The sequence below is a fragment of the Nannobrachium achirus genome, assembly GCF_963921795.1.
Source record: "Nannobrachium achirus genome assembly, chromosome: 13".
Classification (NCBI taxonomy): domain Eukaryota; kingdom Metazoa; phylum Chordata; class Actinopteri; order Myctophiformes; family Myctophidae; genus Nannobrachium; species Nannobrachium achirus.
The window spans coordinates 734650-752747 of record NC_137833.1 but is presented as its reverse complement, the minus strand read 5'-3'; the positions used below and the strand labels follow the sequence as shown (position 1 = coordinate 752747).

At 41.3% G+C, this 18098-nt stretch overlaps 2 protein-coding genes across 2 annotated transcripts in view; both read right to left on the bottom strand.

The window, feature by feature from the left end:
- LOC308296728 (uncharacterized protein) overlaps window positions 1-11140 on the bottom strand; it is a gene marked incomplete at both ends in the record, with an annotated part of 92111 nt that extends 80971 nt beyond the window's left edge. The window contains one exon of the mRNA XM_080740055.1: window positions 10831-11140. Within this exon, the coding sequence (XP_080596181.1) occupies window positions 10831-11140 (310 nt within the window). The remainder of the gene's footprint in view (window positions 1-10830) is intronic.
- A 5607-nt stretch (window positions 11141-16747) lies between these two features.
- The window catches only part of LOC308297059 (bone morphogenetic protein receptor type-1A-like), a 37191-nt gene continuing 35840 nt past the window's right edge, over window positions 16748-18098 (bottom strand). Inside the window, 1 exon segment of the mRNA XM_080740445.1 lies at window positions 16748-18098. This exon segment is cut by the window's right edge and continues 3404 nt beyond it. The gene's annotated coding sequence lies outside the window, so the exon portion shown is untranslated.

The window sequence follows — 18098 nt, the reverse complement described above, 5'->3', positions numbered from 1 at the left end:
GGGTGCTATTACTTTTCTTTCCGATCCGCGGTACCATTGCGACGTAATTCGCAAAAAACGACGCCAAAAAACCCCATTGACTTAGAATGGGGGAAATTTCTGCACGTAATAACTGCCGCACGATTTACGCCACCCCCGCAATACATACATCAAAATGTGCGGCTCGGCCGGGAATGGTGTGCTATTACTTTTCTTTCCGATCCGCGTTACCATGGCAACGTAATTCGTAAAAAACTATTTGCAAAAACCCCATTGACTTAGAATGGGGGACTCCGAAAAAAAAACAGAAACGTTGGCGCCGGAGGCACGGTGGCGCAGTGGTTAGCGCTTCGCCTCACAGCTAGAAGGTCCTGGGTTCGATTCCCGCCGGGGGACGCTGTGGGCGCTGGCGGCGTGTTCCTCCTCCGCGTCATCAGCGCCCACACCCTAGGTGGGGTTGGCGATAGGGCCTTTCTGTGTGGAGTTTGCATGTTCTCCCCGTGTCTCCTAGGGTTGATACCCTCACAAAAACATGCACGTAATCCTGGTCTCAATAATGCCTCCCTGCCTCCCTGCCAGCCCGGGCGCTTGATGGAGGGGAAAGGAACTGGTTGGAATAACGTGTTCCTTCCACGCGCTACGTCCAAACCAGGGAAATCTCCACTGTCAGGTGAAAAAAGAAGCAACTTGGACTCCTCATGCATAGAAGGAAGCATGAGGTCAGTCCGTTGCCTCCCCAGGTTAGCAGAGGGAGAGCAGAGCCCAGGATTACATAGGCATTTGGCACTGGGTGAAAAAATGGGTTACAAAATTGTGGGATAAAAATTTAAAAGTAAAAAAAAAAAAGAAACGTTGGCGCCACATAACTCTGCCATACTTTTGCCTAGCAACATGATTTAATTTAAACTTTAAAATGCACACACAACTTTGGTCTTTTTCCGGCCAATAGGGATGAGCTGTAATTGATTAAGCCCCGCCCCCTCTGTAACAGCAAGTGCCCCTCACCAAACAGGAAGTGACCCTATATCTCATGAACTGTTTGTCGTACAGACTTGTGGGAGGCGTCAAATTACTTGATTAAGAGTCCTTAACCTTAATTGGGGCTTATTTCGCCAAACAGGAAGTGCCCCTCACCAAACAGGAAGTGACCCTTTATCTTGTGAACCGTTTGTTGTACAGACTTCTGGGTGGCGTCAAATGACTTGATTAGGAGTCCTTAACCTTAATTGGGGCCTATTTCGCCAAACAGGAAGTGCCCCTCACCAAACAGGAAGTGACCCTATATCTCATGAACCGTTTGTCGTACAGACTTGTGGGAGGCGTCAAATGACTTGATTAGGAGTCCTTAACCTTAATTGGGGCCTATTTCGCCAAACAGGAAGTGCCCCTCACCAAACAGGAAGTGACCCTTTATCTTGTGAACCGTTTTTTTGTACAGACTTCTAGGTGGCGTCAAATGACTTGATTAAGAGTACTTAACCTTAATTAGGGCCTATTTCGCCAAACAGGAAGTGCCTCTCACCAAACAGGAAGTGACCCTATATCTCATGAACCGTTTGTCGTACAGACTTGTGGGAGGCGTCAAATGACTTGATTAGGAGTCCTTAACCTTAATTGGGGCCTATTTCGCAAAACAGGAAGTGCCCCTCACCAAACAGGAAGTGACCCTATATCTCATGAACCGTTTGTCGTACAGACTTGTGGGAGACGTCAAATGACTTGATTAAGAGTCCTTAACCTTAATTGGGGCCTATTTTGCCAAACAGGAAGTGCCCCTCACCAAACAGGAAGTGACCCTATATCTCATGAACCGTTTGTCGTACAGACGCGTGGGTGGCGTCAAATGACTTGATTAAGAGTCCTTAACCTTAAAGCTGATATAAGCATTTTTTGGGCCAGCTTGTCAGAATTTTACTGTCACTTTTTTTTTTTTTTTTTTTTAGATTCAGATGGTTAGCAATTAGGTTTGACAGAGACAAAAAAAATCGAGTCTCTAGATTGCCTGTAGGGGCCGCAGTCTGCCTCCAAAGCAGAGAGCTGCTGGGCTATTATTGGTTCAAAATCACCGCGCCGCGGTACAAACTGCCTCTCTCGATTGGCTACGTCGGTAGCCTCTTTCGATTGGCTACGTCGGTTGTCAATCATTTTAGCCCCACAGGCCGACGCTTGAAACCACCGTGTGAAAGACAACAGAAGAAGAGCATAGGCCTACTGCACAATGTGCGCATATGTCGTCTCCAACGGCAGCTTGCTTGATACAAAACCAACAAAACATGCTTCTCTAGCTCTCTAAACTAGTTTTTAGTTCGAAAGAAATGACAGACTGGGAGAAAAAACTTCCTATTCTACCCTTTCCTACTACTGCATACACTGCAAAGTGTGCAAACAAAAAGAAGGGGAAAAAAAAGGAAACAAACGATGGAGGGGATGGAGGGGACTCTCTCTGAACCAACGCAGAACTTGCTGTGTCTTCTGTACAGGTAATCATTTCTTATGGTCTATTTCAGTATTTTGTTTGTGTATAAGTTAGTCCACTAAACGTTACAATGAAGGAGGATGGCCAACTTGTTTCCACGACCTAACAAAACAAACGTTGAAGAAGACCTCTTACTGTTGATAAAAATAAATAAAAGGGCTATTGCATCGTGGCTACTGGCTATACAAGCTGCGCGACCACTCTTTCTTTAAAAAGTTTTATATAAGGTGATATAAACAGTCCTCGTTTGTTTACATTACCTAGCAGTATGGTACAATGACGTTAGCTTTCTGGTGTCTGACTCTGCAGCTAGTAGTCTCTTATAATGGGGGTCCCTGGTATATCTGGGGGTCCGCGAGCTTATGTCAATTTGGGGGTCCTTGACATGAAAAGGTTTGAGAACCACTGTTGTAAAATACATTAGAATCCTAACTTTAGTCTTGTGGTTCACACTGTGCTAACATACTTATTTTCAGGGTGCATCTGTCTGACTTGGCAGTAGCCTAGTAGTTGTAGTCTCTTATGGGGGTCCCTGGCATATCTGGGGGTCCGCGGGCTAATAAGTGTCAATTTAGTGGTCCTTGACATGAAAAGGTTTTAGAACCACTTGTGTAATATGCTTGCTAACTAGTCGGTGTTTGTTGAAAATCTATACAATTGTTACAAAAATTACATCTAAAAAGGTTGTCAATTTTTTTAAATTAATATTTTATTTTTAGTAGGAAAAGAAAATGGGATTATTACTCGAGTTGTGACCCATACAAATTGGTCTGTGACCCACAAATGTGTCTCGACCCACTGTTTGGGAAACTACCCGAGGAAATGGCCCACAAATAATAGCTACATGACATCAATTACTATCGCTGTTATTTTCCCATTGAAATACATGTCAAATTGTTCATTCAGAGTATTTTGTCTGAATAATACTTTCTGAATATTTCCTTTCATAGCATTGACTGGGAGGAGGAGGAGGAAGAAGTCTAGGTGTGTGCTGGAGCGAGGGCTTGTAGAGTCTGCGTCATCATCTGAAGAGGAGGACGGTGAAGATTATGTGGCTCTGCTGTTAGGTAGGTTCCTATGCTGTCCCATAACTTGTGTTCCACCCCCATCCACACAGCAGCTGTTTGAGTCACGTCAGCTGAGGTCTTGGTACAATTTATAATAGAGGAGATGCATTTGAATAGTACACCTCCATATAAAGTGGCCACCAGGACTAAACCGAAAAGCATGAATCACTCATCCTGCACTATGAGGGAATCTATTTAGTAAATAACTATCCATGGTGATTCAGAAGGAAACATTGTTTTATTATTTTGTGTGTTACTTCAGCTAACCTCTGATGCCTGAAAAATGACTAGTCGGTGGGTCAAATTCATTGTCCAGGTGTAAACCTTATGCTGTGAACAAGCAGATTTCATTTTAATTCTAATTATGATTTTACTTTACCAGGCCATGGCATGGACTTAGCTGGGAGCCGACAGGACCATGGAGACAGCAAAGTACCCCGCAGATCCAACCAGTGGAAGACCCCAGGTCTCCGGCAGTCTTCTGAACTGACTTCCAATAACTGTCATTACTGCACTGCCACCAAAGTGCCCTTACACAGAATACACACCTCTTCGAAAACTTGGATCTCCAAAGGATTTTGTGCCTTTTTCACTTTAGTGCCTCTGCGCTCTACAGTGTTTTATAATGTGTCGATATTGTATTTGTGTTAAAAGTGAAGCGTTTGGTCATGCTTCACACATTGTCACTGTTGTGCTTCACATGACAACACAATCTGTATGTAATGGTAAGACTGAATTCATTTTCCAGTGGATTCCTCGCAACCTGCATCAGTGAAACCACACTTGGAATTTCCCAGAATTGCACCTTTCTAGTTTTATGCAATGTTGATGAATTACATGGGACCACAATGAAGCAAGTCACCAGGACATGTTTTGTTATCCATTTAGCTGAAGTGTAATGGTATGTTATATTTCTGTTTACACAGTGTTTAATCAATCAACACAGATTTTTAAACCAGGGACCAACAATCTTCTACTGAGAACCCACTGTTGAAAACCTGTTTTATTTAAATGTCTGAAGGACAAAATGTTTTACACTGCAGTGGTGTAATAAAAAAATAAATCCACCATAGAACTCTTTAGTTATTCTTTGGCAGAATATAATGGTAGTCCTGATGTTTTGATTCTGTGACATCATATTGCACTTGCTAATTGTCCATCCTCTTGTGTCAGTTACGGGATAGACTGCTGCTGTTAAAAATATGAAATGTTGTCAAAGACTTCCCAAAGAAGTAACATTTCAACATTACAGGAAACAAAGTGTAGATATACAGTATGTGACTGTCTATAGGCCTACTTTGACCTCAGTGGGGCTGCATTTTTTGGATTGCCCACTGAAGTAAAATAAATTCAAAAATAGTTATGCAGTGTGACAGAAGATGACATTTCTATTATGTCTAGACATTTATGCACTTGTGTCTAACAAAACAAATACAAGTAGAATTGTCTGTGGAATGAACAGCACATTTATTTAATTGCAGGTTTTTGTGTGACCATGGTGACCAGTTTATCTTTTGACTTACGTTTGTCACACAATGGTACATGAATATGTAAATATTTACCTCCTAAAATACAGCATGTCATGAAGAAAACTTGAGAGTAACCATTTCCATTATGACTGACTGAAAATATATACTTGATGTTTAACCAGTTGAACCCCAGCATCCCTATTCTGGGGGGAACATTATGTCTATAATAGCCTCTACTATATACAGGTATATATTTTTAATTCCTATATATTCTTTTAATTCCCTAACCCTACAACTTCTGTACTATGAAGCCTACATGATGACCCTCAGATTGTTGCTTGCAGCACTTCTTCAACAATGTTGGCATTTCTCTGCATCAACTGGGTGCCCAGGGGCCTGGCGGAGGACATTGGGGGAATCTGGCAGGTCGAAGAGCAGGCTGGGCTCTCACTGAAGAGTGTGACATTCGGTCAATCTGTGCCTGATAATAGACAAAGACAATCATATTCACATAGAGACAATTAATTTCCCACAAAGTAACTTATGTTCATCAAAATATAAATATTATGTGTGCAATGGGCAAACATCTCTCTTTCCCATACTTTGTTAATTATTATACTGTACAACCAATAGCCTACTTGGTACAGTAGCATTTACAAATCACATAAGCTTGAGTTACACTTTATAATTTGATGGTGTCATGTAGCAAAGAGCCGGTCTACAAGCTCACAGTTATTCCCAAAATTGGGAAAGCAGATTGAAAGAGCCCAGCAATTTTAGTAGTTGTTTTGTTACATAGAAATAATATAGTATATATAATTACAACATAATTGTACATGAACAGCCCATTCATGCACAATTCACCAAAGCAAATATAATTTAAATGTATTGACTTTACTTGTTGTAGCTTGAGTAAAACATACTTGTAAACACTGTGATAACTATGGTAGGCTCTGCCTGGCGTGCAGATATTTAGACTAAAATTGGCATATAGCCTACCAATATATCTGAACTGGACTAGTTTGATGCATCATCGCTACTAACTGATGTATGATAACTACTAAAGGGCTATAGCTAACATTATCGCTAACATAGTAACATTAGCTTCAGCTAATATGTTTTTTTTACATAAAGATTCACTCGGAAACATGCTGTTGCAACGTGTACACACACACACACACACACACACACACACACGCACACACACACACACTGCGCACACACACGTCTCTCACACACACACACACACACACACACACACACACACACACAGTGCAACACGTTAGGTAGCTAATCTTAGCCAGCAAACTGAATACAGCCCAGTATAATGTCTTCCAGTAACTTGCTATAAAGCAGTAAAAACGTTCATTATGACACATCATTTTCTAAAAGTCTGATGATGGATAGCTTACCTCAGAACCAGATATTCTGCTTTCGGTAGAGGTCAGAGGAGCGGAGTGGAGTAGCGAGTTGTTGGTTTTCTTTCATAACAGAGGCCCTGAGCATGCGCAGTGCATCGTTCTTTCTTCTTCGTTGGTGGCTTTTGCGAAGGGCTGTGGTGAGAGAGGCTGCCCCTGTATTATTGTCACAGGATTGGCTAGTTGTTTAGAGGCTAACTGCGACCCCTGCAGGTAATATAGAGACTAAATATTTAGTATGCATAACCAACCCATTGAAACTTGTCTAAAAAAATAAAAAAAATAAAAAAAAAGTGACAGTAAAATTTTGACCAGATCTGGCCCAAAAAATGCTTATATCAGCTTTAATTGGGGCCTATTTTGCAAAACAGGAAGTGCCCCTCACCAAACAGGAAGTGACCCTATATGTCATGAACCATTTGTCGTACAGACGATAATGTTAAAGCTAATGCAAAAAATGCTTAACTAACCTGCCGACCATGTCGGAACAGCGGATAGTCGGGATAGTGAGCGGACCCCTGCTAATGCTAACACCAAAAAAAATCGAACGCTAATGCTAACACCAACCGCTACACAAGGTTGCACACACTTAGCAAGCTGCAGGCACACTTAAAATTTCTTAGAAATTTTCTTTTCTAGTTTTTTTTTAGAATCGCGTCAAAATTCTAATTTTCACGATTTAAAAAAAATAACAGATCTACAAGCTCGCATCGCGGCACCGATGTATATCTGCTATTTTTCAATAGTTAAAGCATAAAATAATAATACACAATAATGTGTACCCGTTCTGAATGGGTTAAATAAAGGTCAATGAAAATAAAGAAAACATAATTAGAAAGCCATTCGTCTAGAGAAACACAGTGGAGCGTTGGTTTTAATTCGACCGCAGGTCACAGTTTACTATCAGAACCGTCACAGCTCGTCAGATACTCAGAGCACTGTGGTACCCCTGACACATCACTGTGACATCACCGGTGACATCACAGTGATGTCAGATACTCAGAGCACTGTGGTTCCCCTGACACATCACTGTGACATCACAGTGATGTCAGATACTCAGAGCACTGTGGTTCCCCTGACACATCACTGTGACATCACCGGTGATGTCACAGTGATGTCAGATACTCAGAGCAGGGATCTCCATATATGGGCATAAACAGGTGACATCACAGTGGCGTGGCTGGTTCAGACAGGGATCTCCATGTATGGGCTTAAAAGGGATTGTATGTATGATGTCAGATGTCATAGACATCATAGGACTTTCACATAACGAATAACTGAGGTAGCATGTTTGGGCTCTCACAGCATATCTCCATATACAGTACATGGATCTCCATATGTGGGTACCAGGGGTCTCCATATATGGGTAACTGGTCTGATATGCATTATACATCACTGGCCAGACGGCCAAGACCTCGCCCTTTAGGGGTGGCTTGTCGCCCTGAGGTGTCTTCCTAGTGTATGTGTATCACTGTCAATCACTGTCAATTGATTTAGACTTCAGGTAATATATAGGGCTGGGACTTTAACTGATAAAACTCCATTAATGTGATACATTTCGATTAAGTAATCGATATACAAGCTCACAAAACATTGCACTCCACAGTGTTGTGAGCTTGTTGGTTGTAGATGCATGTGATCATATCATATTATGAAAATAAATAAACATGTTATGCTCTGCTTTCTGTCAATAACATTCTGTGCAGGTGATTCTTTTTCTAAGTGTTGGAGTTTGGAAGCGCTCGTTTTGAATAACACAACACATTTCTTGACAGAAAGTAGCTGATAACATGTCTATGGTTGTTTTTTATGAAACAAACCCTTTGCAGATAGAAATAGAATAATTCAAGCTTTCCATGGAGCTGCAATGTTGGTGAGTTCGACGTTGTTTAATACAATCAGATAGCAAAAAACTGGATGCATTGGCTGCCAAAGGTAGGTATTGCAACCCTAGATTCAACACAAAAAAAGTGCCCACTAGAAGGATATGATTGGATACGTGATCCTTTCAGCGCGTCTGCGGGGTTCGCTTGTCATCAGAACTTCAGGACTCGCTGGACCTTTCATCCGATCGGACATCACAGATCAAATTCACATCATCATCATCCACACTGGAGGGTTTGAGTCTCTCTGTGGCTGCGCGATACACGGGACTGTCAATAGCAGCAATGGATGTTCTGATTCATTTTCCTTCCACATATCTCTGTGAAAGGACGTTTTCTGCGCCCACATGTATAAACACTAAATAGAGATCACGACTAAGCAGAGGTGAAGATGACCTTCGTGTTGCAGTGAGCAACAGAATAGCACTTCTCTGTTCAAACAAATAATGTTGAAAGGTAGGCCTTCGCCAATACAATTCATACACTGTCAAAAAGTGCTGTCAGATGTTTTAATGCCGGTTAAAATATATTGTGTGGGTTAGGGTTAGGGTTAAGGTTAGTGTTAGGGTTAGGGTTAAGGTTAGGGTTAGGGTTAGGGTTAGGGTTAAGGTTAGTGTTAGGGTTAGGGTTAAGGTTAAGGTTAAGGTTAAGGTTAGGGTTAGGGTTAGGGTTAAGGTTAGGGTTAGGGTCCCGGGATCCCGGTGTTACACCCTAGTGTGTAATAGTTGTGTAGTGTACATGTAACAGACACATAACTGTACTGTACTAATGCAATCAGATAGGACTGTGTATGGGCTGTCAAGGACGCGACTGCAGTTTTCATGGTGAACCTGAGCGCAACGGTGGGGGCGCGGGAGTGTGGGGAACACACACCATTGACTATTGCCGATAATGGAGAGGTTATAGCTTTATGAAATGAGAGGCACTCTTACCGATTTCGTAAGAGACTCATCGCCAAATGCAAGATATTTAAAAGTAATTTGGGGCCATGATGATAACCTCTTCTTCCCACTACTTGACTATAAGGATTTATATTGTCTGTGTTATTGTTTACAACCACAATTATTCACGTGTGACAAGATCACAGTTCCACTAGTTCAAACAGTAGGCTAGTGTAGGCTTAGAAGCCTTTTCAGAAGTTAATTTAATGTTTTCCATTTAATGATTTCCTTTATCCTCAACTCGTGCCGGGGGGCTCTCTCCATCCTGACATATCGCCACTCCGACAGTGACTTCTTATTGTCGGAGTGGCAACACGTCCATAGAGGTTAGGTTTAGGGTTAGGGTAAGAGATAGGGTTAGTGTCTGTAGGAAAGGAGAGATGTCGGAATGGAGAGATGCACTCACTTGTGCTAATGTACGCAAACTGTTTTCGCCAGGTTTGAACTTTTTTAAGGTCTTATTTTAGTTGTTTCTCATAAGCTTGCGACCCTCCCAGCCCTGAATACATGACCGTCCTGGTGCTGCCTCCACCTGAGGAGCAGTGGGGAATCCGACCCTCAACGGTTTGAGCTAGGAACGTCAGATTTCAAAAAGGGTTAGGGTTAGGGTAGTCTCGCGTAGCCAGACAACTATTCCACAATCTCTGAATGCTATATAGAGTCTGGAACAGCAGCTCCCTAACGGCGAGTAATGGAAACGGGCATTACCGTTCAAAAAATATATATTTTAAAATGTCATTTCTGCTAAGCAGCAAGCTAAACATGCTTATATGATTTTTATTTATATAATGATAAATGTGTGCGATGTGAGATGGAAACGGAAGTGACAAGGAGGCTTCACATCCGCTTTATCTCGCACTCATCGTTTCTATTTCCCTTTACCAGACTGTATGCCGGGAGCATTTGACCAAATCGCGGAGGCAATAGTCTGGCCACGCGAGACTAGGGTTAGGGTCAGAAATTATTTTGCTTAACATTGTATTTTCCGGCTCGAGGCGCAGGTTAGATCCGGTTAGATCATCATTTGGGGTAAGCGAGGAAATGAACCGGATCTAACCTGCGCCTCGAGCCGGAAATACAATGTTAGGCAAAATAATTTCGGATAAAAATGCTTTTTATTCAACAATCCGGGAGCGGCGTGTAATGAACGTTGCACAGCGTCAAATCGTTGTCAAAGTTGGCTTGGGTAAGCACTTTATTTTTGAAATCTGACGTTCCTAGCTCAAACCGTTAAGGGCTCGATTCCCCACTGCTCCTCAGGTTGAGGTGGCACCAGGACGGTCATGTATTCAGGGCTAGCGACCCTCCTTGCCCATCGGCCCCCACCGTTGCGCTCATGTTCACCGGGAAAACTACTGTTGCGTCAAGGACAGAAAGTAGATTTTTGCCACTCAGGAGGCGTTCCCGCATAACCTCCAGTATTGATGATGATGATGTCACGGCACGTGCACAGAGTGATCTATGGCTGTGTATTTGGAATGTTACACAAAGAGTTAAATGTAAGATCACAGACATTTTACTGCTAGTGTGTAGTGTGCATGTAACAGACACATACCTGGGGTGTGTAGTGTGTAGTGTGCATGTAACAGACACATACCTGCGGTGTGTAGTTCTTGTGTCTCCATCAGGCTGCACATCCACTCCGCCGCCGCACGGAGGCGCTCTAACAACAACAGTCTGACCAGCCGGACGCAACAAACAACATCAGAGTTGTGTTGTTGTTGTGTAACGCAACACACACCCACGTTGTGTTGTTTCTCCAGAACACACACTATCTCCTCTCCCAGTGACGTCATATGGTCGCTAACGGACCTCCTGACGGAAGCTTTGATCTTTGTGACCGTTAGGTCGCTAATAACGGTCTTTTTGACCGTTAGGTCGCTCCTAACGGCCGCTTCTACGGACATGTCGGTCTGTTTGATGTTTGTTTGTCAGTGTGTTGGTCTCTTTGATCCGCCGCTCCGTTCTGTTGTTCCTGCTGATGGAAGAAAGAACTACACCACGCTTCCACTTCCGGGTCAAAGTGGTTCGACGCATGCGCAGCAGTAAAACAGAGTTGCCACATTTCGTGAGAGAAATAAGGGACCGGGTCTGAGAAAACAAGACCAAGATAAAGCATAAATAAATCATTTTGAGGGTTTAAAGGGACTACACCATGAATTTTCATTTTTCCAATTTGTATGTATTTTCTTGGTGTCCCACAAGCAACTTCTATCCTCACAAAGTCCTATTTCTGACCATTGTGTCTTTCTCAGTTTATGGGCAGATCTATGTTAGCATGTCTCAGAACGGTCCTGATTGTGAAATGTCAGATTTGTGATGTCACAAGGCCTGAGAAGGAGGCAGGAGGAGCTGGGAGAGGGTTGGGGAGGGGTGGGCAGGCCTGAGAAGGAGGCAGGAGGAGCTGGGAGAGGGTTGGGGAGGGGTGGGCAGGCCTGCTGAGCAGGAGGTGGGGAGGAGTGTGGGGACAAAACTGGCTCAATAGCGCAGTCCTCCCACTCAGGACAAGGTGGTACTGCAGCTGAAAATGCTCTGAAAGCCAGGCAGAAATAACAGGGGCTCTGTATTCAGGAGTGGTAATTTAACCTCAAACCTTTTCAAAAACGTTTTTGGGACACAAACAGTGTTATATAAATTATTTTTAAATGCATGGTGTAGGACCTTTAAATAAAAGCTTATGTACCCTGATTGGCTCTATAATGACACAATGTGACGTAGCTCTGACTGTTTACACCATGCTGTAGTGAAGACCAGGGGTTCTCAACCTTTTCAGGCCGCGACCCCCCAAATAATTATATTTTAACAGGGACCCCCCACCCTGACGAGCCATTACATTTTCTATAACACGGTTCTGTTGTGAAAATAGCAGATCTACATGCTCACAACGCCTCCCAACACGAGGCGTTGTGAGCATGTAGATCTGCTATTTTCACAATTTATTCATATTTGGCCAATGTTTAACGTCATTTTAGAGGTATTAAAAAGTCCTTAAATGGTCACTTTAGAAATGTGTAGATAGTACCCACTTAAACTTTATGTTGGTTTGTTTACTGTTGAGTGAGAAAACAAATTAAGTTAATCATCTGGGGACCCCCCAAAATAATTTGGGGACCCTAGCTGGGGGTCCCAACCCACAGGTTGAGAACCACTGGTGTAGGCTGCCTCCTGGCTCCAATAATGTACTGTACTGGGATACAGTAGGCTACTGTGATCATGTTCCCCCTTTTCAACTGTTTCTATTATATTATTGTGAACTTGCTTTGGCGATGGCAACGTTTTCTCATGACAATGAAGCTCCTTTGAATTGAACATTGAATTGATAAGCGTCTATTAAAGTGTGATCTACAAAGCTCACAACGTGTCGCGATGCGACACGTTGTGAGCTTGTAGATCTGCTATTTTCCAAAAACCTTTGATTAAAATGAGGAATATATGGAAGTCCAAATAAACAACTACACTTTAGAAACAAGACCACAAATTGCAACTACTAACTAATATTTACAAAAAGCAACTTCACTGAAAAAATAAGCAAACTTAATAACCAGATGTGCTTATAATAAGCCGACGTGGCAACACTGGCAGTGAAGGATGCCCAGGCATGCTGTTCCCCCCCTGGTGGAGGAGAGGTGTCACTGCCACTGGATGATGGATGGATGGATGGACACTTGCGTTGCCTGGCAATGTAAACATTAAAAACCTATAGTTTCTCACCCATTTGAATTGAATTGCATGGATGGAATCCATCTATCCATATCTCTCTCTCTCTCTCTCTCTCTCTCTCTCTCTCTCTCTCTCTCTCTCTCTCTGTATATATATATATACATATATAGGCTATATATATATATATATATATATATATATATATATATATATATATATATATATATATATATATATATATATATATATATAAATCAAACCTCGGTTCGAAGTGAAGCAGTGAATCTTAGTTTTATTTATTTATCACTGCTGCTTTCTTCTCTTTTCTTACTTGAATCTTTTGTTGGGTTTCTATTGATATCCACTCCTTTTGTTGATAATATTCTACATGTACAGGACAGATAAAACCTCTATTCTGAATTGTTATTTGAAGTTTTCACCGCTTCAAAAATGAATAAAAAGGTCATATATGGGCATTCCCAGATGATTCCCTGTTAAGGGCAACCATAAATTAATCAAATCCCTTTTATATCCATTATACTGTGTGGAAATGGTCATCAATTGGGAAATCCCATATATGGACAGATTGTGTCAGTCTCATGTTAACCAGTGCGGTTGCCACAACACAAGTGGCATGCTTGCAATGAATTCTGTCCTTGTCCCTTTTATGCCCATATATGGAGATCCCTGATGTCATAAATATTAAACCCACATCTGGGAATGATGATGTAAGATGTCAGTCATCTCCATATATGGGAAAACATGGCCACATTTTGTCCACCTTAACCCATTTAACCCTAACTAACCCTAACTAACTAACCTTAACCCATTTAACCCTAACTAACCCTAACTAACTTACCCTAACCCATTTAGGCCTAGAATTATTGAATGCTTTAACCAGTGAAAAATAGCTATTTTCGAAAAAGTTGTGAAAATGTGTGCAAATCTTTGAATATATGTATTTTCAAAGCGAACGTTTGTAACTCAAATTTTGATTTTGCTTCTGGGTGGTCCCTGGGACTAAATATTTTGAGATGGGGGTCCGTGGCCAAATACATATCATTTTGGGGGTCCTTCACATGAAAAGGTTTGAGAACCACTGACACAGTAGTCTCTCAAGAACAGACTAACTGAGCTCCAGTTAAGTTGAAAAGGACCTTTTCTTTGACGATGGCTGGCCAGATTGCTGACATAGAAACATAGGTTTTTCTCAATAAAACCTTAGGTTTCAAAAGACACTTATAGAATTGGGTCAAAATTCTAATTTTCACAAGTTTTAAAAAATAGCAGATCTACAAGTTCGCAGCGCGCTGTGAGCTTGTATATCTGCTATTTTTCAATAGTTAAAGCATAAAATAATGATACACAATAATGTGTACCCGTTCTACAACCAAACAGGTCTGTGATTTATTTCATTTTGTCAAAGTTGATCCCATGCCAAAGTGCCAGTCTGCTGTCACCCAGGCTGATGCAGGCTGGCAACGCTGCCTCAGGGGTAGAGATACCGTCATTACACGGAGGGTGTCCAGTTCGATCCCGGGTGTGGAAGGCCCTTGGCCAATGAGTCGTCACTGTTCGCTGCTTCACCTCCAAATGTATGAATGAATGAATGAACCATTTATGGTGCTTTAAGTTCTCCACTGATAAAAATACAATTCTTTATCATACAGACTATTCTAATCAGTATCTAACAAAAGAAACAAACACAAACACACCATGACGTTGTGTACTAAAATAAGACAAACACAAACACACCATGACGTTGTGTACTAAAATAAGACAAACACACCATGACGTTGTGTACTAAAATAAGACAAACACAAACACACCATGACGTTGTGTACTAAAATAAGACAAACACAAACACACCATGACGTTGTGTACTAAAAGACAAACACAAACACACCATGGCGTTGTGTACTAAAAGACAAACACAAACACACCATGGCGTTGTGTACTAAAATAAGACAAACACAAACACACCATGACGTTGTGTACTAAAATAAGACAAACACAAACACACCATGACGTTGTGTACTAAAATAAGTTTATTTTACTTAAAAATTGATACATGGACAGACGGTGAACATTTTCTGGGTAAACTCATAAGGCACCAAGCAGAGGCTGTACAAATAAAAACACATTAAAGATTTTCTTTTCCTTTTTTTCTTTACATTACAGAAGTATTTCCTATAGCAGTATTTTGTTGTCATATTGTTGTGTTGTTGCAACAGGAGAGGAAAGAACTGTACTTATTATTATTATTCTACCACAGGGGTCTTCAACAGGGGGTCCGGGACCCCTAGGGGGTCCTTAGAGGTACTACATGGGGGCTGGCAAATCCTTGTGATAGGATAATTATTTTAAATTAACAACTTGAATCTTTGCATCCCAATTGACCGAATTCACGTTACGCAACTTCCTGGTGCTGGTCACGTTTTGAAGGGTAAACCCTGCTAAAAAAAGCCCATAGAGTTAACACAGAAATCGCAAATTTAATGCAATTTCCGAATAGTAAAGTATAAAATACGGCTAGCATGATCAAGAACACAAGATAGTAAAAGGCACAAAGCGTTATAATTTACTTTACCGTTCGAAATAAGGATTTGTTGGCTTTAAGTCCAGCAATTTCTGTGTTATTTTACCCTTCAAAGCTGACGTCAGCACCAGGAAGTTGCTGAGAAATTTGCTGAGTGGGCGGGGCGTGGGCGGGCCATGAATAGGGTCTATTCCGAGGAGAACTTTAGCCAAAAATAGCAATTGTTCCGAAGGTTCATTAGTCCGAATTTAGATAGATAGATAGATAGATAGATAGATAGATAGATACCTTTATTATCCCAAGGGGGAAATTAAGGTACCCAGAAGGCACAGCAGTTTAAGGTTACAGGACAGTAAGGAAAAAAAGAAAAGCACTGTTGTGTACAGCCGAGCGACAAAAGCAAACAAGAAGAATCAACCATACAGAGCAATTAAGTTGAAAATTGAAGAAAAAATTTAAGAATCTGTTAAGAAAACTATCCCCAACTCTAACCCTAACCTTAACCTCAGTAACCCTAACTAAATTCGGACTAATGGACCTTCGGAACAATGAACCTTCGTCCCCGCTACATTTGGTAAAGAGGTTTGTAGAGGGAAAAGAGCAGACTAAAGTATTTGACGGTTCAAGTGGTTCAATGTCTGAAAACACACAACATGATGACAGGCTGTCAAACAAGTCTATGAACATTTTTAATCGGCAACACAATTTTATACGATATGTAGTGGGGGTCCCTGCTTCATCTCTCTCTCAGCTAAGGGGTCCCTGGCCTGAAAATGTTGAAGACCTCTGCTTTAGTCTTAAAGGGATATTTCACTTTCAAACTAACTTTAGGGCATTTTATCATCTTATCAGTCTTTTATGAACACCCTGAACAGATTTTAATTTGCTTGATTCAATATTTAGATATTTGATGTAAATGTTACCAGGCCCTCCAGGCCCAGGGCCTCTCCCCATACACACCCATTGTAACTTCAAACTCCATTTTAACCATGATGGATTCTTTAAAAAAAAGAAAAATCATTATTTTTTTTCTGGCGACTCATACTACCCTCCTTGTGTGTGTGTGTGTGTGTGTGTGTGTGTGTGTGTGTGTGTGTGTGTGTGTGTGTGTGTGTGTGTGTGTGTGTGTGTGTGTTTTTTTTTTTTATAACTTTTTTTGTTTATTTTTGATAATATTGTATTGTATAGAAAAAAAAGAGAGTTTGAAGATACAACGGGTGTGTGTGTGGGGAGAGGCCCTGGGCCTGGAGGGCCTGGTAACATTTACATCAAATATCTAAATATTGAATCAAGCAAATTAAAAACTGTTCAGGGTGTTCATAAAAGACTGATTAGACTTTTTTTTCCAGGTTGTTGAATTAAACCTTGTTTCTTTCATTACAGTAAGCTCCAGGTTGTTGAATTAAACCTTGTTCCTTTCATTACAGTAAGCTCCAGGTTGTTGAATTAAACCTTGTTTCTTTCATTACAGTAAGCTCCAGGTTGCAGGTTGAAAGGTCGTGGGTTTGATATCTTCAGAATAACAGCAATTACAGCCATGGTTTGAAGGGCATCGACTCAGTCGACTTCATTACACAAGTCTTCATTACACAAGTCGACTCCCACCAGAGAAAGTCGAAAGTTGAAGTTGAAAAAAATAAAATAATAATGCTTTCTATTGTGAAAATAACAGATCTACATATGCTCACAACACCTCGCGATGCGAGGCATTGTGAGCATGTAGATCGGCTATTTTCACAATTTCTGCCTCTAATATTTGACAATTTGGACAATGTTTAATTTGTCATTTTAGAGGTATTAAAAAGTCCTTAAATTGTTAAATGTGCTATATACACTTAAACTTTATGTTGGTTTGTTTACAGTTGAGTGAGAAACAATGTTTCACATTAAGTCAATCATCTGGGGACCCCCCAAAATAACTGGGGGGTCGTGTTTGATGTGACGATATCATCAAACGATAAAGTCGACTTCAACTCAACTTTTTTACTGAGTCGAGTCGACTTGCATAAAATCACAAGTCGTTAATGTCCTGGTAGGAAGATGTTGTCATAGAAATGCTGCTTCAATGCTTCTGAGACAGACAGACAGACAGACAGACAGACAGACAGACAGACAGACAGACACACAGACAGACAGACAGACAGACAGACAGACAGACAGACAGACAGACAGGACGGTCCATTCCATCGTCTCTGGACAACAGCCTTTCAGAGTCTGTTTTCTTTTCAACCCACCAAAAAAACAAAACAAAAGAAAGAAAAATGTTTTCCTATTTTATTTTCCCCACCAAAAACTAAACGATCTGCAAGCTCACGAGCTTGTTAAATCTACCGTTTTCACATGAGCTTGTAAATCTGCTATTTTTGGAGTCTATACGTCTGTCAGACTGAAGTGGTTCATGGGTCCAGAGGTCTTTATGGAGCGGCCATGTTTGTCCAGAGGTCCAGAGGTCCAGGTCCAGAGTCCAGACTGGTTCTATATAGAGTGGCCATGTTTGTAGTCCAGACTGGTTCTCTCTCTCCCGGGGGTCCCCAGGGGGTCCCCCCATAAAAAAAAGAAAAAAAGAAAAGTAGAATAGTCTTTAACCCTCTAAGGCCCACGGTTGTAATATTACAACGTTTGTATTTTATCCAAAAAAAGGTTTAAATCATTTTATTTTAGCTCCC